This window comes from Heteronotia binoei, chromosome 10, assembly GCF_032191835.1.
Source record: "Heteronotia binoei isolate CCM8104 ecotype False Entrance Well chromosome 10, APGP_CSIRO_Hbin_v1, whole genome shotgun sequence".
In the NCBI taxonomy this organism is placed as follows: domain Eukaryota; kingdom Metazoa; phylum Chordata; class Lepidosauria; order Squamata; family Gekkonidae; genus Heteronotia; species Heteronotia binoei.
Window position 1 is genome coordinate 10,589,843 of NC_083232.1, and position 22,907 is coordinate 10,612,749.

Consider the following 22,907-nt stretch of genomic DNA (forward strand, 5'->3'; position numbering starts at 1 on the left):
TTCTCCCAGATAAGAGTCCACACACTTAACCACTACACCAAACTAACTCTCTGCACCAAACCATAGTTTACAATCTAACGGTCAGCCGGACACAAGATGTTTGTGGCTTTCTACAGAGGAGGGGGGTGGGAAGGGAGAAAGGAGAGCCTTTGGCTGAACTGTGTTTTGGACACCTCCCCGGATCTGCCATGGTTTCAGAGAGGCAAAAAGAGAGTGAGAGATTGATTTCTCACTAGCCTTATGTCGGTCTCACGCTCCTCTTCTCCGTGGGGCTTCCATCGAATTTCATACTATCTGCCTGGGGGTCGCAACTCCCTTTGCCTTTTTCGCGCAGCAAACAGAAACTGATTTTTAGAGGATCTTGCTTGCTGCGCGAAAGAGGCGGAGCGAGTTGCAGCCCCAAGGCCATGCCAGGAGGTGCAAGTGGAGGAGCGGGGAATCAAACCCGGTTCTCCCAGATAAGAGTCCGCACACTTAACCACTATGGCTGACCCAAGGCCATTCCAGCAGCTGCAAGTGGAGGAGGCGGGAATCAAACCCGGTTCTCCCAGATAAGAGTCCACACACTTAACCACTATGGCTGACCCAAGGCCATTCCAGCAGCTGCAAGTGGAGGAGCGGGGAATCAAACCCGGTTCTCCCAGATAAGAGTCCGTGCACTTAACCACTACAACAAACTTCTATATTTCCTGCTGAACGCGTTTCATTGGGGGGTGGGGAGTCTCTGATCAGAGAGCGGCCAGAATACCAGTGCTTAGTTAAATGCACACGATTGCTTGGAAATTGTGTCAATGCTGCAAAACAATACAAATTTATTAGGGTTTGTAGAATCTTTCGGGCTCAAGTGCCGTGTTCTACTGGAGAAAGTTTTCCTTCCAGACGTTTCGTTCTCGGCTGCGGAGAACATCCTCAGTGGCGTTGCAGCCGGAGCAGGCGCTCAGACCTTCTTGGCTGCTGTGCATTGAGTGAGGCAGGAGTGAGGCTGCTGGAGAGCTGCTATTTCTAGGCTGGAGGGGGTGTGATGAAAGGGCAGCAGCCCTGGCCCCACTCAATGCACAGCAGCCAAGAAGGTCAGAGCGCCTGCTCCGACTGCAACGCCACTGAGGATGTTCTCCGCAGCCGAGAACGAAACGTCTGGAAGAAAAACTTTCTCCAGTAGAACACGGCACTTGAGCCCGAAAGATTCTACAAACCCTGCTGATGACGCCAGCCCTGAAAACCTGAAATCTTTGATAATACAAATTTAAATCACAAAATGAGGCAAGCAACGATATGTAAAAATTTCAAGTGCTCTCAGTTCTCAGGCAAATTACTGCTGGTGAGGAGGCTTTTAAAACGCACGAAAACTTCTACGATACAAGTTCGAAACGCCTGTAGAGAAATGACCGGATCAAACTAGTTTCGAGGAAAACGTCGCTGCAAGTTAGGTTGTGTAAAAGGTGAGTTTCCAATGCGGTGATAGAGAGTCACAAACTGTCAGTGTAAAAACACCCAGAGAGAGAGAGAGGGAGAGATCTGGAAATACCCGATGGGTGGAGAAAATATAAGAGAGGAAACGCTGAGCTTGGTGCGAGGGTTGAAAGTAAAGGCAGTGGGATGCAATTAGGAGAAGGGCCCATTAAGGACAAATATTGGGAAACGATGCTGCCCTAGACAGAGAGTTCAACAGGATGCAAAAAGCTGTACTTAAGGTGGGGCCAAAGCTCTCCCGGGAGGACTATTTCTGCAGAAAGGCCAAAAAAACAAACAGACATTAGCGGTCATGATTCACTCTTATGCTTTTGGAAGGCTTCTGTGTGCGCGCTTCATTGCATCCACAAAATATTTCAACAATTTGTTCAGGAAGGAAGGAGAGCCCACCCAACCCATACCAGACAGAAGAAGACGATGAAGAGATATTGGATTTATATCCCGCCCTCCACTCCGAAGAGTCTCAGAGCGGCTCATAATCTCCTTTCCCTTCCTCCCCCCCCCCACAACAGACACCCTGTGAGGTAGAAGAAGAAATTGGATTTATATCCCGCCCCTCCACTCCGAAGAGTCTCAGAGCGGCTCACAATCTCCTTTACCTTCCTCCCCCACAACAGACACCCTGTGAGGTAGATGAAGATATTGGATTTATATCCCGCCCTCCACTCCGAAGAGTCTCAGAGCGGCTCACAATCTCCTTTCCCTTCCTCCCCCCCCCCCCCACAACAGACACCCTGTGAGGTAGATGAAGATATTGGATTTATATCCCGCCCTCCACTCCGAAGAGTCTCAGAGCGGCTCACAATCTCCTTTCCCTTCCTCCCCACAACAGACACCCTGTGAGGTAGATGAAGATATTGGATTTATATCCCGCCCTCCACTCCGAAGAGTCTCAGAGCAGCTCATAATCTCCTTTACCTTTGTAACGTACTCGAGGCGGAGACGAGAGTAGGGCAACATGGTTTATTAGGAGCACGTTGCAAGAGAGAGAACACGCGGGCCGGGTCCCGCTTATATGCAATCCCCGGTACAGCCTACAGGGTTGGTCAGGCCAATCCTGACCCGTTGAACTTCCCGCCACAGCTGTTGATGGGCGGGGAGATTCGCGCCCTGCACTCGGTCGCATATTATTTACTGATACACTACACCCCTCCCCCCCTGGTTAATGAACATAGTCTTGCAGATATGCGGGAGGTCGGCGCTCTCTGGTGGACCGTCTGGGGAGGTCCTGTGGGGAGGCGCCGCCACCGCATCTGATGCTGCGGGGGACCCTGGTGCGGACGGTGGCGGCCGGACTGGTTCTTCGGCACCTTCGGGCTCTGGCGGTTCCGGTGCTACCTGGGCCGGCGTTAGGGGTGATGGGGCCGCGTCCTCCGGTCGGTCCCCGATGAGCTCCTCTCCGGCTCTTGCCTCTTCTGTGTCTGCCAGTTCCTCTGGTAGCGTGCGGCGCCTCAATTGGTCTATGTGCCGCCGTAGTACCTGGCCCCCCTCAGTTGATATGTCGTAATGGCGGGACCCGGTGACTCGTAGCACTCGGCCCGCCACCCAATTGGGCCCCCTGGCGTAGTTTTGGGCGTAAACCGGGTCGCCCGCGAAGAAACCCCTGACTGCGTCCCGGACCTCGGGGCTCTCGCGGGTGTCTGACGCCCGGTCGGGGTGTAGTCTGTCCAGCCGAGTTATGAGCTTTCGCCCATGAGGAGCTCGGCCGGGCTAACCCCCTGTGACCGGGTTGGGGGTGATCCTATTGTCGAATAGGAATGCTGCTAATCGGTGGTCCCAGTCTCCCTGTACAATACGGCCCAGGGCTTCCTTGGTGGTGCGGACCATCCGCTCTGCCTGGCCGTTGGTGGCTGGGTGGAAGGGGGCCGACCTTATGTGCCTAATAAGGTATCGCTGGAGGAACACCTGGAAGTCTGCGGACGTGAAAGCGGTCCCATTGTCCGAGACTATGGTGTCCGGGATACCGTGTGTGCTTAAGACCCTGCGTAATGCTCGGATTGCGGCTGCGGACGAGGTGGACCCTACGGGGATGACCTCGAGCCATTTGGTGTAGGCGTCCACAATTATCATGAAGATCTGCCCCTGGAATGGCCCCGCGAAGTCGAGGTGGAGTCTCGACCATGGTTTCCTGGTGGACTCCCACCTAGTGGCGGGGGCGCTGGGAGGCTCGGGCCGCGACTCTTGGCACGTCTGGCACCTGCGACCCAACTCTCTATTTCCCCGTCCATTCCCGGCCACCAGATGTAGCTTCTGGCCAGGGCCTTCATGCGAACTATGCCGGGGTGGGTCTCATGGAGGGATTCTAGAACACGCCTTTGCAGCGGGGGCGGAATCACCACCCTACTCCCCCATAGTAGGCACCCCTTGTGTGCCGCTAGTTCCTCCCTCCTGACCTTATAGGGTTTGAAATCTTCCCCCATGTTCCCCTCTGGCCACCCCCTCACCACCCAGTCGAGCACCCGTGCAAGTGTCTTATGTTTCTAGGTGGCCTTGGCGACCTCCGCTGCGTGAAGGGGCGGCTCTGGGAGGCTTTCCATCAGCATGACCTGGTGTGCGGGGGCGGGGTCTGGACCCGTTTCCGGAAGCGGCAAGCGGCTGAGCGCGTCAGCGTGACCCATAGCCTTGCCGGCCCGGTGTACCAGTGTGTAAGTGTAGGAGTTGAGGAATTGATTCCACCTCAACACGCGCTGTGACAGGATTTGGGGGGTTTGTCGATCTGGGGCCAGCAGGCCTAAGAGGGGCTTGTGGTCCGTGGCTATGGTGAACCTCCGCCCGTACAGATACTCATGGAACTTGCGGACCCCCGCCACGATCGCCAGAGCCTCCTTGTCTATTTGCGCGTAATTGCGCTCTGCCGGTGTCAGTGTGCGGGAGTAGTACGCTACCGGCACCTCCCTCCCGTCCGGGAGTTGGTGCCCCAGGACTGCTCCCACCCCATACGGCGACGCATCGCAAGCCAAGATGACGGGGAGGCCCTCGTCAAAATGGTGGAGCACCGCGTTGGACACCAGAACGTCCTTGACCGCCTGAAACGCGGCGGCTTGTCGTTTGCCCCAAACCCAAGGGGCTTTTTTATCCAGTAGGCGGTGAAGGGGCTCTGCTAGGGCTGCCTTGTGGGGGAGGAATGAGTGATAAAAGTTAAGGACCCCCAAGAAGCTTTGTAGCTCCGCTTTGCAGGTGGGGGCCGGAGCTTGCACGATGGCCCGTGTCTTTTCTTCCGTGGGGTGGATACCCGCTGCGTCCACGGCGAACCCCAGGAACTCCACCCGCGGAACCCCCAGCAGGCACTTCTCCCTCTTGACTTTTAGCCCCGCAGCCTGGAACCGGCGGAGCACCTCTCTTAGGCGGTTGCCGAATTCTTCGGGGTCCGGGGCGGCGACTAAAACGTCATCGAAGAACGGCTGGACTCCGGGGATCCCTTTAAGGAGAGCGTCCATTATACTCTGGAAGATCCCCGGAGCGACGCTTACCCCGAACTGTAGCCTCCTCACCCGGAAGGCCCCCCTGTGCGTTACTATCGTTTGGGCTTCCGCCGTCTTAGCATCTACCGGGAGCTGTTGGTAGGCCTGTGCCAGGTCCAGCTTCCCGAAGATCTTGGACCCCGCTAGGGCCGCCAGAACGTGGTTTACCACCGGCACTGGGTAGGGGTTATCCTGCAGTGCCTTGTTTATCGTGCATTTATAGTCTGCACAGATCCGCACCTCCCCGTTTGGCTTGATGGGGGTTACGATGGGGGTCTCCCAGGTGGCATAGTCCACAGGCTCCAGGACACCCTGGGCTGTGAGGCGGTCTAGTTCGGCCTCTATTTTTGGCTTTAAAGCGAACGGGACCCTCCTTGCCTTGAGCCGGATCGGCCTGACCGTGGGGTCTAGGGGCAGGGAGATGGCCGGCCCCTTGTAGCTTCCCAGGGACCCATTGAATACTTCGGGGAACTCTTTGCAAATCTCCCCGAACCCGCTGGGCGTTAAGGTTTGCCCCACCCCCTCCACGCGTATCCCCAAGGGTTTGAACCAATCCAGCCCCAGCAGAGTGGCAAGTTGGCGCTTTACCACCAGGATGTCCAGCGGCCCGTAGAAGGACCCCCTCTCAACTTGCACCCGCGCCCACCCCGCGATTTGCACCGGGTTCTTCTGAAAGTCCCGGAGTATGAAGTTCGCCGGCCGTAGTTGCAGCCGCTGCCGGGGGCACAGTTCCCTCAGGGTCTCCTCCGCTATGAGGGAAATGGAGGAACCTGAGTCCACCTCCATTTGGCAGGGGTTCCCTTCGATGAGGACTGCCACTTTAATTTTATCGGGGGTGGCGTGGGGCAAGTTCAGTACCTGTAGGGACGTGGAGTCTGCTGAGTGGGACTCCGCTGACTCGTGGTGCGTGGTCGGCCTCCGACGGTTGAGCTTGGCCCGGCAAGCCCTGGCGATGTGGCCGGTCTTCCCGCAACTTCGGCAGTCCCAGGTCCAGTACTGGCAGTCTCTCCGATCGTGGGAGTCGCCGCAGCTGGCGCACTTGTTGGCCGGAACCCTCTCCGACGCTGGTGGTCGATCGGCCGCTCGGGGGCGTTGGGCCGCTCTGCTGGGTGGGCCGGCGGGGCGACGCAGCTGGTAGGCTTCTCTCTCCTCCATGCGGTCGTGGTCCAGCTCCTCGTGGTGGACGGCGTCTGACCGGGTCTTGGGAAAGGTCCTGGAGGTCCTCTCGAACGCCACCGCTTCGCTGAAGGCGCTCTGGAGGGTGAGCTCTTCTTTGGCGAAGAGCTTCTGTTGGAGCCTCTCGTCGCGGAGGCCCCACGTGAATCTGTCGGCCAGGGTGTCTTCCAGCTGGGGGAAGTTGCAGTTCCCAGCGATCTTGCGGAGGGCCGCCAGATAGTCGGCGGCCGATTCTCCTGCCGCCTGGTCCCTCCTGTGGAACAGGAATCTGCGAGCCACCCGGGAGGGCTGCGGCAAGAAGTGGCCCGTGAGGAGTCTGATGATCTCCTCGTAGGATTTCTCCGCCAGGCGGGCGGGCGCCGAGAGACCCTTTGCGATCTCGAACGTGGCAGGCCCGCATACGCTCAGGAGAACATCCCTCTTTGCTCCGGCGTCGGTAACCTTGTTGGCCCGGAGGTAGAACTCGACCCGTTCCGAGTAGGACTCCCAGCCCTCTGGATTTGCGGGGTCGAAGGGCTTGAGGTGGCCGGTGATTCCGCCCTGGTTGGCCATGGTGGCGGCGGCGGTCGTGGCCGGTCGTTCGTTGCCCAAGATCTCCGTCGTAGCCGATAAGGCTAGGATCCCACCTTCGTCGCCAGTGTAATGTACTCGAGGCGGAGACGAGAGTAGGGCAACATGGTTTATTAGGAGCACGTTGCAAGAGAGAGAACACGCGGGCCGGGTCCCGCTTATATGCAATCCCCGGTACAGCCTACAGGGTTGGTCAGGCCAATCCTGACCCGTTGAACTTCCCGCCACAGCTGTTGATGGGCGGGGAGATTCGCGCCCTGCGCTCGGTCGCATATTATTTACTGATACACTACAACCTTCCTCCCCCACAACAGACCCCCTGTGAGGTAGAAGAAGATATTGGATTTATATCCCGCCCTCCGCTCCAAAGAGTCTCAGAGCGGCTCATAATCTCCTTTAATAATCTTCTGTAAGGGAAGATCTTGCCTCACTAACCTGTTACATTTCTTTGAGGGAGTGAACAAACATGTGGACAAAGGAGACCCGATAGATATTGTTTACCTTGACTTTCAGAAAGCTTTTGATAAAGTTCCTCATCAAAAGCTCCTTAGTAAGCTCGAGAGTCATGGAGTAAAAGGACAGGTCCTCTTGTGGATCAAAAACCGCCTAATTAAAAACAATTTAAATCTGGAAACAAACATAATCCCGGACTGGTGGGTCAGATGCCAAATTAAGTCAAGATATCAATCTGATAAAAGCGTGGCTTTCCTAAAGATGCCAAAGTAAATGAATTTGACACAATGATACATGAACCCAAAAATCTTATTTCAAAAATCTATAGTTGGTTATTGGAGATGGAAATGCAGTCGGAAACGGTTAAAGAGAGCTGGATAAAGTGGTTACAGGACTTTGGCTATTCGATCGAATTAGAAGAATGGGAAAAGATTTGGAAATATAATATTAAATTGACCAAATCAGTAGTTTTCAAAGAAAACCTATATAAAATGATGTATAGGTGGTACCTGACTCCAGCGAGATTAGCCAGAATGAACCCAACCTATAACGACAAATGTTGGAAATGTAAAAAAGCTAGAGGGACACTTTACCACATTTGGTGGAACTGTGAGATTGCTAGAAAATTTTGGATACAAATAAGTATATGGATCCAAAAGATTTTAAAGAAAAGGTTGAAACACTCACCCGAACTGTATTTGTTAAGTGTATGTAGAGAAAACTTAACACAGGGTGAGAAAAAACTGGTAATATATATGATTACAACAGCCAGAATCCTCTTTGCAAAATATTGGAAATCCCCCCAAACCCCGTGTAAAGAAGAATTTTTGTTTAAATTACTGGAGTCTGCCGAAATGGATGTTTTAACTATAAGGTTGAGAGATGGAAACTGGCAAGAATGTATAAAAACTTGGGAACCAGTGTATATATGGGCGAAAAGTATGGGATATGATATGAGACAGTAGACTTAATATCCTTATATGCTCCTAAAGCTCCTTTCACAGGTGGTGGTGGAAGATGGGTGGGTATGGGATATATGTTCTTCTGTTTCCCTTTTTTGTATTTTTTGTTGGTGTTTTTTTTGGTTTTCTTGTTTGTTTGTATTGTTTTTTCTTGAACCTCAATAAATGATAAATTTTTCAAAAAAAAAAAAAAACCGCCTAATTAATAGGAAGCAGAGAGTGAGTATAAATGGGCAGTCTTCACAGTGGAGGACGGTAAGCAGTGGGTGCCGCAGGGCTCAGTACTGGGTCCCATACTCTTTAACTTGTTCATAAATGATTTGGAGTTGAGAGTAAGCAGTGAAGTGGCCAAGTTTGCAGATGACACTAAATTGTTCAGGGTGGTGAGAACCAGAGAGGATTGTGAGGAACTCCAAAGGGATCTGTTGAGGCTGGATGAGTGGACATCAACGTGGCAGATGATGTTCAATGTGGCCAAATGCAAAGTAATGCACATTGGGGCCAAGAATCCCAGCCACAAATACAAGTTGATGGGGTGTGAACTGGCAGAGACTGATCAAGAGAGAGATCTTGGGGTTGTGGTAGATAACTCACTGAAAATGTCAAGACAGTGTGCGATTGCAATAAAAAAGGCCAACACCATACTGGGAATTATTAGGAAGGGAATTGAAAACAAATCAGCCAGTATCATAATGCCCCTGTATAAATTGATGGTGCGGTCTCATTTGGAATACTGAGTACAATTCTGGTCACCACACCTCTAAAAGGATATTATAGCATTGGAAAAAGTGCAGAAAAAGGCAACTAGAATGATTAAAGGTTTGGAACACTTTCCCTATGAAGAAAAGTTGAAACGCTTGGGGCTCTTTAGCTTGGAGAAACGTCGACTGCGGGGTGATATGATAGAGGTTTACAAGATTATGCATGGGATGGAGAAGGTAGAGAAAGAAATACTTTTCTCCCTTTCTCACAATACGAGAACTCGTGGGCATTCAATGAAATTGCTGGGCAGTCGGGTTAGAATAGATAAAAGGAGGTACTTCTTCACCCAAAGGGTGATTAACATGTGGAATTCATTGCCACAGGAGGTGGTGGCGGCTACAAGCATAGCCAGCTTCAAGAGGGGGTTAGAGAAAAATATGGAGCAGGCCACTGTGTGATACAGAGTGTTGGACTGGATGGGCCATTGGCCTGATCCAACATGGCTTCTCTTATATTCTTACGTTCTTTACCTTCCTCCCCCACAACAGACACCCTGTGAGGTGGGTGGGGCTGAGAGGGCTCTCACAGCAGCTGCTCTTTCAAGGACAACCTCTGCCAGAGCTATGGCTGACCCAAGGTCATGCTAGCAGGTGCAAGTGGAGGAGTGGGGAATCAAACCCGGTTCTCCCAGATAAGAGTTCTCACTCTTAACCACAACACCAAACTGGCTCTCCTGTATGCACACATACACTCAATGATGGAACTTTTGAAATGGTGAATTTGCACTCCAGCAATCCTTGCTGATTCCCCCTGCTGATTTCTGTTAGCGGAAGTCCGAACTCATTATTTCACAGTCCTTGCTCAAAATTATCCCCTCCCTTCCCCTCTCAGCTGATGTTAAGCTGATTAAGGTATACAGTAATGAGGGCAACAGTGCCAAATTCAGTGGTCGCTAAAAATGCATAATCTAAGCTCAACTTGATCATCCCTTAAACTGGAAGAGGAGCTTGAATAGCCGAGGCTTATCAGAGCTCAGAGGCTAAGGAAGGGCGGCCCCAGTGAAGAACATAAACACGTAAGCAGAACCCTGCTGGATCAGACCAATAGTCCATCTAGTCCAGCCTCCTGTATCACATTGGCCAGCCAGTTCCTCTGGAGGGCCGACAACAGGGCAGACAGGCTGAGGCCTTCCCCTGATATAGGAAGAGCCCTGCTGGATCAGACCAGTGAGGGTCCATCTAGTCCAACCTCCTGTCTCACCCAGTGGCCAACCAGTTCCTCTGGAGGGCCGGTAACAGGGCAGAGAGGCCAAGGCCTTCCCCTGATAAGAACATGAAAAGAGCCCTGCTGGATTAGACCAGGGAGGGTCCATCTAATCCAGCCTCCTGTCTGACACAGTGGCCAACCAGTTCTTCTGGAGGGCCAACAACAGGGCAGAGAGGCTGAGGCCTTCCCCTGATATAGGAAGAGACCTGCTGGATCAGACCAGTGAGGGTCCATCTAGTCCAACCTCCTGTCTCACCCAGTGGCCAACCAGTTCCTCTGGAGGGCCGGTAACAGGGCAGAGAGGCCAAGGCCTTCCCCTGATAAGAACATGAAAAGAGCCCTGCTGGATTAGACCAGGGAGGGTCCATCTAATCCAGCCTCCTGTCTGACACAGTGGCCAACCAGTTCTTCTGGAGGGCCAACAACAGGGCAGAGAGGCTGAGGCCTTCCACTGATAAAAACCTCAGAAGAGCCCTGCTGGATCAGACCAGGAGGGTCCATCTAGTTCAGCCTCTTGTCTCACACAGTGGCCAACTAGTTCCTCTGGAGGGCCAACAACAGCCACAGAGGCTGAGGCCTGCCCCTGATGTTGCCTCTAGGATTCAGAGGTTCAGTGCTACTGAATGCGGAGGTTCCCCTCAGTCACCATGGCTAGTAGCCACTAAGAGACTTCTCCTTCATGAATCTACTTAATTCCCTTTGAAAGCTGTTTATTCCTGTGGCCATCGCTACATCCTCTGACAGCAAATTCCTCCTTTCGATCTCTCTCTGTGCAAAGTGCCATTTCCTTTTGTCTGTCTTGACCCACTGCCCATCGGTTTCACTGGCCTTGGATGGGAGACCACAAGGAAGACCAGGGTTGCTATGCAGGGGAAGAAGAATGTAGATTTATACCCACTCTTCTCTCTGAATCAGAGTCTCAGAGCGGCTTACAATCTCCGATGTCTTCTCCCCCCACAACAGGCACCCTGTGAAGTGGGTGGGGCTGTGAGAGCTCTCCCAGAAACTGCTCTTTCAAGACTCCTACAAGAGCTATGGCTGACCCAAGGCCATTCCAGCAGGCGCAAGTGGAGGAGCGGGGAATCAAACCCAGTTCTCCCAGATAAGAGTCCACACTTAACCACGGATAAAAGGAAGTACTTCTTCACCCAAAGGGTGATTAACATGTGGAATTCACTGCCACAGGAGGTGGTGGCGGCCACAAGCATGGCCACCTTCAAGAGGGGGTTCGATAAAAATATGGAGCAGAGGTCCATCAGTGGCTATTAGCCACAGTGTATGTGTGTGTGTGTGTGTGTGTGTGTATATATATACACACATACATACACATTTGGCCACTGTGTGACACAGAATGTTGGACTGGATGGGCCATTGGCCTGATCTAACATGGCTTCTCTTATGTTCTTATGTTCTTACTACACCAAATGACAAACCACCTCTGCATGTCTCTTGCTGTGCAATCCCCATGAGGGGTTCCCATAAATTGCCTAAGCCTATCATGAAGGCTAGCTCAACTTTATCAGAACTCAGAACTACGCAGGGTTGGCTCTGGTCGGCATTTGGATGGGAGACCATCAAGGAAGCCTAGGTGCATTATCCAGAGGCAGGCAATGCCAAACCACATCTCTTGCCTTGAAAACCCTAGGAAGGGTCTCCATTGTCCTGGCTGATACTTGACATCTCTTAGTAATTACGGTAATAGACAAGATAAATCTCAGCAATACCCAGATTCGTTCTGATGAAGAACAACTGGTTCCTTCAGCCGTGAGAAGAAAACTTGGTTTACTTGATGGAGCAGAGATCCATCAGTGACTATAACTACAAGGTATAGATAGAACACTCTGTTTGGAACAGCGATGCTCTGGATTTCTGGTGCTTGGGGGAAAACAATGGGAGAGCTTCTGGAGTTTTAGCCCTGTTGGTAGACCTTCTAACAGCACCTAGGTTTTGGCCACTGTGTGACACAGAGCGTTGGACTGGATGAGCCATTGGTCTGATCCAACATGGCTTCTCTTCTGTTCTTATGTCTGGGGCAGTGATGCTCTGTATTTTTGGAGCTGGGGGTGGGAAGCAACAGTGGGAGGGCTTCTACTGTTGTGGCCCCATTGGTGGACCTCCTGATGGCACCTGGGTTTTTTGGTCACTGTGTAACACAGAGTGTTGGACTGGAGGGGCCACCGGCCTGATCCAACATGGCTTCTCTTCTGTTCTTATGTGACACAGAGTGTTGGACTGGATGGGTCACTGGCCTGACCCAACATGGCTTCTCTTACGTTCTTATGTGACACAGAGTGCTAGACTGGATGGGCCATTGGCCTGATCCAACATGACTTCTCTTATGTTCTTATGTAACACAGAGTGTTGGACTGGCTGGGCCACTGGCCTGATCCAACATGGCCTCTCTTATGTTCTTATGTGACTCAGAGTGTTGGACTGGATGGGCCATTGGCCTGATCCAACATGACTTCTCTTATGCTCTTATGTTCTCTTAGCCACAAGGTCTAGATGGAATGCTCTGTCTGGGGCAGTGATGCTCTGTCTTCTTGGTGCTTGGGGAGCAACAATGGGAAGGCTTCTGGAGTTCTGGCCCTACTGGTGGATCTCCTAATGATACCTGGGTTTGGGCCACTGTGTGACACAGACTGGATTGATCCAACATGGCCTGATCCAACATTGGCCTGATCCAACATGGCTTCTCTTATGTTCTTATGTTTGCCTGCTTTTTTAACAGATGGGGGTGGAGTCTTGCCCCCTGGCCAAACTAGCAACTGACTAGCGATGAGAAATACATGCACAGAAATTAGTACTGGGACAGTGGGGGACAAAACAAAAAAATATAACTTAACAACTGATCAGGGTGTCAGTTTAGTCTTCCGTTAAATCAAGCAGGAACAAAATCAAAGGCCTTCATAAATTTGGAACTCCCCTGGAGTCGTAGACAATAGCCGCTTCAGCCTGAGATGGGAGTCTTCAAAACGTTCCCACTGCTGGCCTGAAAAGATCTAACGATTCAAAGGACTAAACATCAAATCAAAATGCCAGACATGAAAGAAGAAACACTGGCATTCCTCATCTGCTTTTGGGACCATGGACCGTCAGAACCTGCTCTGAAGGGAAGTGGAACTTTGGGCACATCAGGAGAAGAAAGGAAGTTGAGGTCCTGTACCGCCCAAGGTTCTTCCTCATCTGTTCAGAGATGCCAGGACAGGACTTCAGGAGCTAGACAAATAACAGAAAAACTACAAACGGGACAGAGTATTCCAAAGAGTAAGGCGGCGGGGGGCCCTGACCTGGATACCCTAGGCTGAATGAATGAATGAATGAATGAATGAATGAATGAATGAATGAATGAATGAATGAATGAATGAATGAATGATGATGATATTGGATCTATATCCCGCCCTCCACTCTGAATCTCAGAGTGGCTCACAGTCTCCTTTATCTTCCTCCCCCACAACAGACACCCTGTGAGGTGGGTGGGGCTGTGAGAGCTGTGAGAGGGCTCTCACAGCAGCTGCCCTTTCAAGGACAACCTCTGCCAGAGCTCTGGCTGACCCAAGGCCATGCCAGCAGGTGCAAGTGGAGGAGTGGGGGAATCAAACCCGGTTCTTCCAGATAAGAGTCCACAAATTCACCACTGCACCAAACTGGCTCTCATGTTCTGTCTAAAAATGGAGAATCAAACTTATCCCCCTATATTTGATGGAATGGACATCAAAAGAACATATGGATCACTGATTCCACTTCTTCCATGAATCACTGATCCCACTTCTCCCATGAAGTAAGGGCAACATCTGTCTTCATATGGAAGGAATGAATGAATGTTTATTTACAGTCAAGGGCCATTATTTACAAGCCACAGGCCATTAACCATAATAGGAAAGGAAAGGTCCCCTATGCAAGCACCAGTCGTTTTCGACTCTGGGGTGACGTTGCTTTCACAACATTTTCACAGCAGACTTTTTATAGGGTGGTTTGCCATTGCCTTCCCCAGTCATCTACACTTTCCCCCAAGCAAGCTGGGGACTCATTTTACCGACCTCAGAAGAATGGAAGGCTGAGTTAACCTCGAGCCAGCTACCTGAAAACCCAATACATCCTTATTAAAGCCACCAAAGTAAAGAAGTATACTTGACCATAAAAACCTTCCAAACTTATAAGAATCCAGAAAGTTTAAAGTAAGTCTAAAATGTCAAACAACAAATGTCTATAAAATCATATAAATCATACAGAATTGTGTTCCCTATTGTGGAATTCTACTAGATGGCAACAGAATTTAGCTATTTGTCTGGAGAGAAGCGGATTTTCATCAGTTAAGTTTCCCCCAGGAAGGACTTGTCTGCATCCGCTATGGTTCTGTCTAAAGACTTGGAAACAAACTTATCCTTATATGGAACGGACATTGGAAGAATATATGGGTCATTGATTCCACTTCTCCCATGGAGCGAGGGCAACATCTGTCTTCATATGGAATCTTCCTACGCTCCCCATTGAGCATCTTTGAAGGAATTACCACACAAAGCAAATGCTCTTCTATAACAGGGGTGGCCAATGGTAGCTCTCCAGATGTTTTTTCCCTACAACTCCCATCAGCCCCAGCCGTTGGCCATGCTGGCTGGGGCTGATGGAAGTTGTAGGCAAAAAACATCTGGAGAGCTACCGTTGGTCACCCCTGTTCTATAAGATGGGACCTCCAGATAAGTGAGGTATTTGGTTATCCTCATAACATGTTTGGACTCAATGGTTGCCAGAAAAGAAGAAGAAGGAGAAGGAGGAGGAGAAGAAGACGACAATGACTGCAGATTTATACCCCACCCTTCTCTCTGAATCAGAGACTCAGAGCAGTTTACAATCTCCTTTATCTCCCTCTCCCACAGCAGACACCCTGTGAGGTGGGTGGGGCTGAGAGACCGCTCCCAGCAGCTGCCCTTTCAAGGACAATTTCTGCCAGAGCTACGGCTGACCCAAGGCCATTCCAGGAGGTGCAAGTGGAGGAGTGGGGAAATCAAACCCGGTTTTCTCAGATAAGAGTCCGCACACTTAACCACTACACCAAAAGATACCCCAGGCTAGTCTGATCTCCTCAGATCTTGGAAGCTAAGCAGCGTCCGTCCTGGTGAGACCTTAGATGAGAGATCTCCAAGGAAGTTTAGGGTTGCTTTTATTGTTTTGACCTGGACGGCCCAGGCTAGCTTGATCTCCTCAGATCTTCGGAAGCTAAGCAGGCTCTGCCCAGGCTAGGATTTGGATGGAAAACCATCAAGGAAGCTCCACGGTTGCTACGCAGGGAGGCTATGGCAAACCACCTCCGTTCCTCACTTGCCTTGAAAATTCTACAATCCGTCAACACAAGTGCCACCAAGAAGATGGAGCAAAAATTACTGACTTGATTTTTGGCCGAGCAAGAGGAGCTTTCTTTTAAAAAGTGGAAACCATTCGTGGAAGGTGGTGAATTTCAATGTGGACAGCAATAGAGAACACAGGAAAAATTACTCCTCAGTTTGGTGTAGTGGTGAAGTGTGCGGACTCCTTTCTGGAGAACCAGGTTTGATTCCCCACTCCTCCGCTTGCAGCTGCTGGAACGGCCTTGGGTCAGCCATAGCTCTGACAGAGGTTGTCCTTGAAAAGGCAGCTGCTGTGAGAGCTCTCTCAGCCCCACCCACCTCACAGGGTGTCTGTTGTGGGGGAAGAAGATAAAGAAGATTGTGAGCCGCTCGGAGACTCTGATTCAGAGAGAAGGGCAAGGTATAAAACTGCAGTCTTCTTTTACTGTCTTCAGTCTGTTTGTGCCTCCTTAACAACTGAGTCCGAATTTCTCCACATCTCTTTTGTCATATCTCTTTTGCATTTTCCATAGCAGTTTCGTCTGCTAATCCAAGTTGTATAGCTATTGAAGAATAGGATGGAAATGGTATCACTAACTGCTTAATAATGACAATTTTATTCACCATATCTGCATCTGAAGAGCCATTTTAGTGCGGTGGTTAAGTGCGCGGACTCTTATCTGGAGAACCGGGTTCAATTTCCCGCTCCTCCACTTGCAGCTGCTGGAATGGCCTTGGGTCAGCCATAGCTCTGGCAGAGGTTGTGCTTGAAAGGGCAGCTGCTGTGAGAGTTCTCTCAACCTCACCCACCTCACAGGGTATCTGTTGTGGGGGAGGAAGGCAAACGAGATTGTGAGCCACTCTGAGACTCTTCGGAGTGGGGGGCGGGATATAAATCCAATATCTTCTACCTCACAGGGTGTCTGTTGTGGGGGGGGGGAAGGTAAAGGAGATTGTGAGTTGCTCTGAGACTCTTCGGAGTGGAGTGGAGGGTGGGATATAAATCCAATATCTTCATCTACCTCACAGGGTGTCTGTTGTGTGGGGGGGAGGAAGGTAAAGAAGATTGAGAGACTCTGAGACTCTTTGGAGTGGAGGGCGGGATATAAATCCAATATCTTCATCTACCTTACAGGGTGTCTGTTGTGGGGGGGGGAAGGAAAAGGAGATTGTGAGCCGCTCTGAGACTCTTCGGAGTGGAGGGCGGGATATAAATCCAGTATCTTCATCTACCTCACAGGGTGTCTGTTGTGGGGGGAGGAAGGTAAAGGAGATTGTGAGCCGCTCTGAGACTCTTCGGAGTGGAAGGCGGGATATAAATCCAATATCTTCATCTACCTCACAGGGTGTCTGTTGTGGGGGGGGGGGGAGGTAAAGGAGATTGGAGCCGCTCTGAGACTCTTTGGAGTGGAGGGAGGGATATAAATCCAATATCTTCATCTACCTCACAGGGTTTCTGTTGTTTGGGGGGGAGGTAAAGAAGATTGTAAGCCGCTCTGAGGCTCTGAGATTTGGAGTGGAGGGCAGGATATAAATCCAATGTCATCATCATCATCTTCTTCTTCTTCTTCATGCAATTAAATATCTTATTTCACTAGTAGAGTTTACATCTTATGCGCAATTAAATCCAAAACTATTTGAAACGTTCTATTCATACATCTCCACATATATCTCCAACGATACAACGTAATCAGATCGTATATTTCCAACAGTCGTAAAGTACCAGTAAATGTCCCAGTCCACTTCTCATTACACAACTCCATTCTATAAACAAAAGTCCTTCAAACAGAATACTCAGAAAATCATTTAACGAGACAAAAGACTCCGGAAGACAATAAAAACAGAGGAATGCCAAAGTCTCTTAAGGTCTTTTTCGAGAGGTGGGATTTCTTCCTCACCAATAATTTTATACGGAACGGTAAAGCCTTCCGCAGACGAAAGAGTGGTCAAAAATAAACTGACCACCACACTGGCTCTTTGGGCCCACCTTACCTGGGCCCACCCACTTTTAAAAAAAAACTTGGCGGGTGCCAGGGAAGGTGATGGTGGTCAGGTCACCATGGTGCTCCTGAGCACCATGTTTGGAACCCCTGCGATACGGGGGTCACCGTAAGTCAGCTGTGAGTTGACAACCAAAAAAAAGAGAGAGAATTGTTACTTGCAGGGCTTTTTTCGGTAGCAGGCATTCCTTTGCCTATTAGGCCACGCCTCCCTGATGTAGCCAAGAGCTTACAGGGTTCTTAGTGCAGGGCCTTCTGTAAGCTCCAGGAGGACTGGCTACATCAGGGGTGTGTGGCCTAATAGGCAAAGGAGGTCCTGCTAGAATTCCTTACAGGGCTCTTAGTACAGGGCCTTCTGTAAGCTCCAGGAGGATTGGCTACATCAGGGGTGTGTGGCCTAATATGCAAAGGAGGTCCTGCTAGAATTCCTTACAGGGCTCTTCTGACAGCGCCTGCTGTAAGCTCCAGGAGGATTGGCTACATCAGGGGTGTGTGGCCTAATATGCAAAGGAGGTCCTGCTAGAATTCCTTACAGGGCTCTTCTGACAGCGCCTGCTGTAAGCTCCAGGAGGATTGGCTACATCAGGGGTGTGTGGCCTAATATGCAAAGGAGGTCCTGCTAGAATTCCTTACAGGGCTCTTCATACAGGGCCTGCTGAGAGCTCCAGGAGGATTGGCTACATCAGGGGTGTGTGGCCTAATATGCAAAGGAGGTCCTGCTAGAATTCCTTACAGGGCTCTTCATACAGGGCCTGCTGAGAGCTCCAGGAGGATTGGCTACATCAGGGGTGTGTGGCCTAATATGCAAAGGAGGTCCTGCTAGAATTCCTTACAGGGCTCTTCTGACAGGGCCTACTGCAAGCTCCAGGAGGATTGGCTACATCAGGGGAGTGTGGCCTAATATGCAAAGGAGGTCCTGCTAGAATTCCTTACCGGGCTCTTAGTACAGGGCCTACTGGAAGCTCCAGGAGGATTGGCTATATCACGGGTGTGTGGCCTAATATGCAAAGGAGGTCCTGCTAGAATTCCTTACAGGGCTCTTCATACAGGGCCTGCTGAGAGCTCCAGAAGGATTGGCTACATCAGGGGTGCGTGGCCTAATATGCAAAGGAGGTCCTGCTAGAATTCCTTACAGGGCTCTTAGTACAGGGCCTGCTGTAAGCTCCAGGAGGATTGGCTACATCAGGGGTGTGTGGCCTAATATGCAAAGGAGGTCCTGCTAGAATTCCTTACAGGGCTCTTAGTACAGGGCCTACTGGAAGCTCCAGGAGGATTGGCTATATCAGGGGTGTGTGGCCTAATATCCAAAGGAGGTTCTGCTAGAATTCCTTACAGGGCTCTTCATACAGGGCCTGCTGAGAGCTCCAGGAGGATTGGCTACATCAGGGGTGTGTGGCCTAATATGCAACGGAGGTCCTACTAGAATTCCTTACAGGGCTCTTCGTACAGGGCCTGCTGTAAGCTCCAGAAGGATTGGCTACATCAGGGGTGTGTGGCCTAATAGGCATAGGAGGTCCTGCTAGAATTCCTTACAGGGCTCTTCTGACAGGGCCTACTGGAAGCTCCAGGAGGATTGGCTACATCAGGGGTGTGTGGCCTAATATGCAAAGGAGGTCCTGCTAGAATTCCTTACAGGGCTCTTAGTACAGGGCCTACTGGAAGCTCCAGGAGGATTGGCTATATCAGGGGTGTGTGGCCTAATATGCAAAGGAGGTCCTGCTAGAATTCCTTACAGGGCTTTTAGTACAGGGCCTGCTGTAAGCTCCAGGAGGATTGGCTGCATCAGGGGGTGTGGCCTAATATGCAACGGAGGTCCTGCTAGAATTCCTTACAGGGCTCTTCGTACAGGGCCTGCTGTAAGCTCCAGAAGGATTGGCTACATCAGGGGGGTGTGGCCTAATAGGCAAAGGAGGTCCTGCTACAAAAAAAAGCCCTGGTCTTCAAGCAACAGAGATCAGTTCCCCTGGAGAAAATGGCTGCTTTGGAAGGTGGATTCTAGGGCATTCTACCCCCCCTTCCCCAAACCCTGCTGTCCTCAGGCATAAGTGCCATGTGGAACACACTGCCACGAGACACAGTTTGAAAGGGTATTAGACCAATTCACGGAAGATAGCTGTCAGCCAGTACCTCATTGTTATGAGGGACTGTATCTCTGAAGGGCAGTTAACTGGGGAACTTTTTAGCTTCTTCCCGCATTTGGGCCAGGGATGGCGGTATTCAGTTTTCTACTGTGCAAAAGAGGACGCTAGACTAGAGCAGAGGTGGCCAACGGTAGCTCTCCAGATGTTTTTTGCCTACAACTTCTATCAGCCCCAGCCAGCATGGCCAATGGCTGGGGCTGATGGGAGTTGTAGGCAAAAAAACATCTGGAGAGCTACCCCAGGCCTAGAGGGATCCTTGGACTGATCCATTAAAATTCTTCTTTGGACCTTGAGGCAGAGCCAATCTCTGAGGAATTTCACAGCCCTGCCCAGAGCTCTGTTTGGTGTAGCGGTGAAGTGTGCGGACTCTTACCCGGGAGAATCCGGGTTCGATTCCCCACTCCTCCACTTGCCCCTGCTGGAATGGCCTTGGGTCAGCCATAGCTCTGGCAGAGGTCATCCTTGAAAGGGCAGCTTCTGGGAGAGCCCTCTCAGCCCCACCCACCTCACAGGGTGTCTGTTGTGGGGGGGGAGGTAAAGGAGATTGTGAGCCGCTCTGAGACTCTTCGGAGTGGAGGGTGGGATATAAATCCAATATCTTCTTCTACCTCACAGGGTGTTTGTTGTGGGGGGGTAGGGAAGGGAAAGGAGATTGTGAGCCGCTCTGAGACTCTTTGGAGTGGAGACTCTGAGTGGAGGGCGGAATATAAATCCAGTGTCTTCAATGTCTCTGTTTAGGATTGGCAGGTAAAAGAGGAAGACCAAGAGCTTCCAGGGCTCTTAGTACAAGGCCTACTGTAAGCTCCAGGAGGATTGGCTACATCAGGGGTGTGTGGCCTAATATGCAAAGGAGGTCCTGCTAGAATTCCTTACAGGGCTCTTAGCACAGGGCCTGCTGTAAGTTCCAGGAGGATTGGCTACATCAGGGCTGTGTGGCCTAATATGCAAAGGAGGTCCTGCTAGAATTCCTTACAGGGCTCTTCGTACAGGGCCTGCTGTAAGCTCCAGGAGGATTGGCTGCATCAGGGGTGTGTGGCCTAATAGGCAAAGGAAGTCCTGCTAGAATTCCTTACAGGGCTCTTAGCACAGGGCCTGCTGTAAGCTCCAGGAGGATTGGCTACATCAGGGGTGTGTGGCCTAATAGGCAAAGGAGTTCCTGCTACCAAAAAAAAAGCGCCCTGGTTACTTGACCGTTCTTCAGATTTGACTTTGGGATCCACGCGGCTGCCAACTCCTTCCAGCTTCCGTTAGCCTCAGTCAACGTGAGCATGTCCACCGATGGCTTCTCTTCCTCTTTTCGGTCAGTCCTGATAGGCCCCCTCCCCCCCCTTGCAACAATAGAGGGCCTTTTTATCCCATTTGGAACAGAAAACGCTGGGACGTGCCGACTTACCAAGGATCGCCGCCGATCCTGCCGCTGCCTCCGAAGATAAGACGTCTCAGGACACAACCCTGGACAGCTGCCAGCACTCCGCACGGTCCCCCCTAAATGGCATCATCACGTGAAGGAGGAAAGCAAAGAGAGGGGGGGTGGCTTGAGGCTGGTCTGTGGCATTTGGGGAAGCCCCACTGCAATTTCCCGGTCCCCTAAACCCCATTTCCCCGCCGCCCCCCGCTTCGGCCGCAGTGCTGTATTTGTAACCGAAAGGCCGCATCCTTTCCCGCTTTCCTGAAAAACCCCAAGTGCGCGGCCGTGATAACATCGCGGGGACACTGTTCCTTTTGTTCCGCTCTCGGGGAAGAAAACAACAGGCTAGTTTCCTGGCGGCTAAATTACCTGACCAAATGTCACAGGACGGTGTGGGTTTTCGACGGTGGGTTCAGAAGGCCGACTGCTATGAGCCTAAGAGTATTTATGCAGACGTTCAGCCAGTTTCGCTGGGATTTTTGTTTTGGGGAAAGGAGTGCTGGATTTCGTTCCAGACAATTCCTGGATGACATCCGCGCAATGCGTTGTGGATAGGGTTGCCAGGTCCAATTTAAGAAATATCTGGGGACTTTGGGGGTGGAGCCAGGAGGCTTTGGGGCTGGAGCCAGGAGACTTTTGGGGGGGGGGTTGGGCCAGGAGCAAGGTTGTGACAAGCATCATTGAACTCCAAAGGGAGTTCTGGCCATCGCATTAAAAGGGACCGCACACCTTTTAAATGCCTTCCCTCCTTTGGATATAATGAAGGAGAGGGGCACCTTCTTTTGGGGCTCATAGAATTGGACTCCTTGGTCCAATCTTTTTGATACGTGGAGGGTGTTTTGTGGAGAGGTACTGGATGCTACGCTGCAAATTTGCTGCCTCTACCTCAAAAAATAGCCCCCTCCCAGAGCCGCAGATACCCATAGATCAATTCTTTATTATACTATGGGAATCAGTCTCCATAGGGAATAATGGAGTGCCCAGCAGAAATTTCCCTCCTTCCCCCACCCGCTTTCTGATGACCCTGAAGTGGGGGGGGGGAGAGCCTCCAAACCAGGGGATTCCCTGCCCCCACCTGGGGATTGGCAACCCTAGTTGCGGACAAGGGGAGTGGCCGTGGCCCAGTGGCAGAGTCTCTGCTTGGCATGCAGAAGGTCCCAGGCTCAGTCCCTGGCATCGCCAGTTGAAAGGGTGGGATAAAAAAAATGGCTACCTTGAGTCCTTGCAGTTTAGGCTTACCGCGTCCTATTCTGGCCCCTCAGCTGGAGCCCCTAGGAACTCTGGGATTGGAGGCAGACGTGAAGGCCAGGCTCCAGGGGCAGAGGTGGGGTTCCCAGGTCCCTATGAACCACCAGCAGGGAAGGAGGGGAAGGGTTGCCAAAACCAGGTTGAGAAACTGGAGATTTGGGGATGGAGTCTGAGGAGAACGAGGACCTCAGTGGATACGCCACGGAGCAGGGGTGGCCAAATTGCGGCTTGGGAGCCACACGAAGCTCTTTCCAACACACCAGGTGGCTCCCAAGAGGTCAAGGAGGAATTTAATGCAGGCTTACTTTCAAGTAAGTGGGCTTAGCATCGGGACTTCAGGCAGCCTTTCAGCGCTGACCCATAGGCAGGCGACTATTTCTGCCGTGTGTGAAGTGAGGAAGGAGGGGGAAATAGGCAGGCATATTTCCCCCTTAGTTTCATAGCTCTTGCAGGAGCTGTATTGACCAACCTTGGAGCCAAGGCAAAGAGAGATGCATAATGATACAAATGGTGGTCAGTGATTTATACGGTACATGTGTGCTTCCTTCTCCCGTCGGTGCCAAAAAATAATATTCTAACCTTTCCTTATGGGGACTGTTACTCCCAGCTTTTGTTTTTTAAAAAAAAGTCACCTTCTGGCTTGGCCATGAAATCAAGTGCATAGATATGTACCTTATCTTTCCTTGCAAAGCAAGAGAGATGCATAACGATACAAATGGTGGTCAG

General features: G+C 51.2%; 1 protein-coding gene across 1 annotated transcript in view; it reads right to left on the reverse strand.

The window, feature by feature from the left end:
• LOC132578340 (probable ubiquitin carboxyl-terminal hydrolase MINDY-4) overlaps nt 1-22,907 on the reverse strand; it is a 148,693-nt gene that overhangs the window by 89,633 nt on the left and 36,153 nt on the right. The window contains exons 5-6 of the mRNA XM_060248284.1: nt 20,919-21,010; nt 17,108-17,163 (exon numbers count right to left, since the gene is read on the reverse strand). Coding sequence (XP_060104267.1) covers nt 17,108-17,163; nt 20,919-21,010 — 148 coding nt within the window. The remainder of the gene's footprint in view (nt 1-17,107; nt 17,164-20,918; nt 21,011-22,907) is intronic.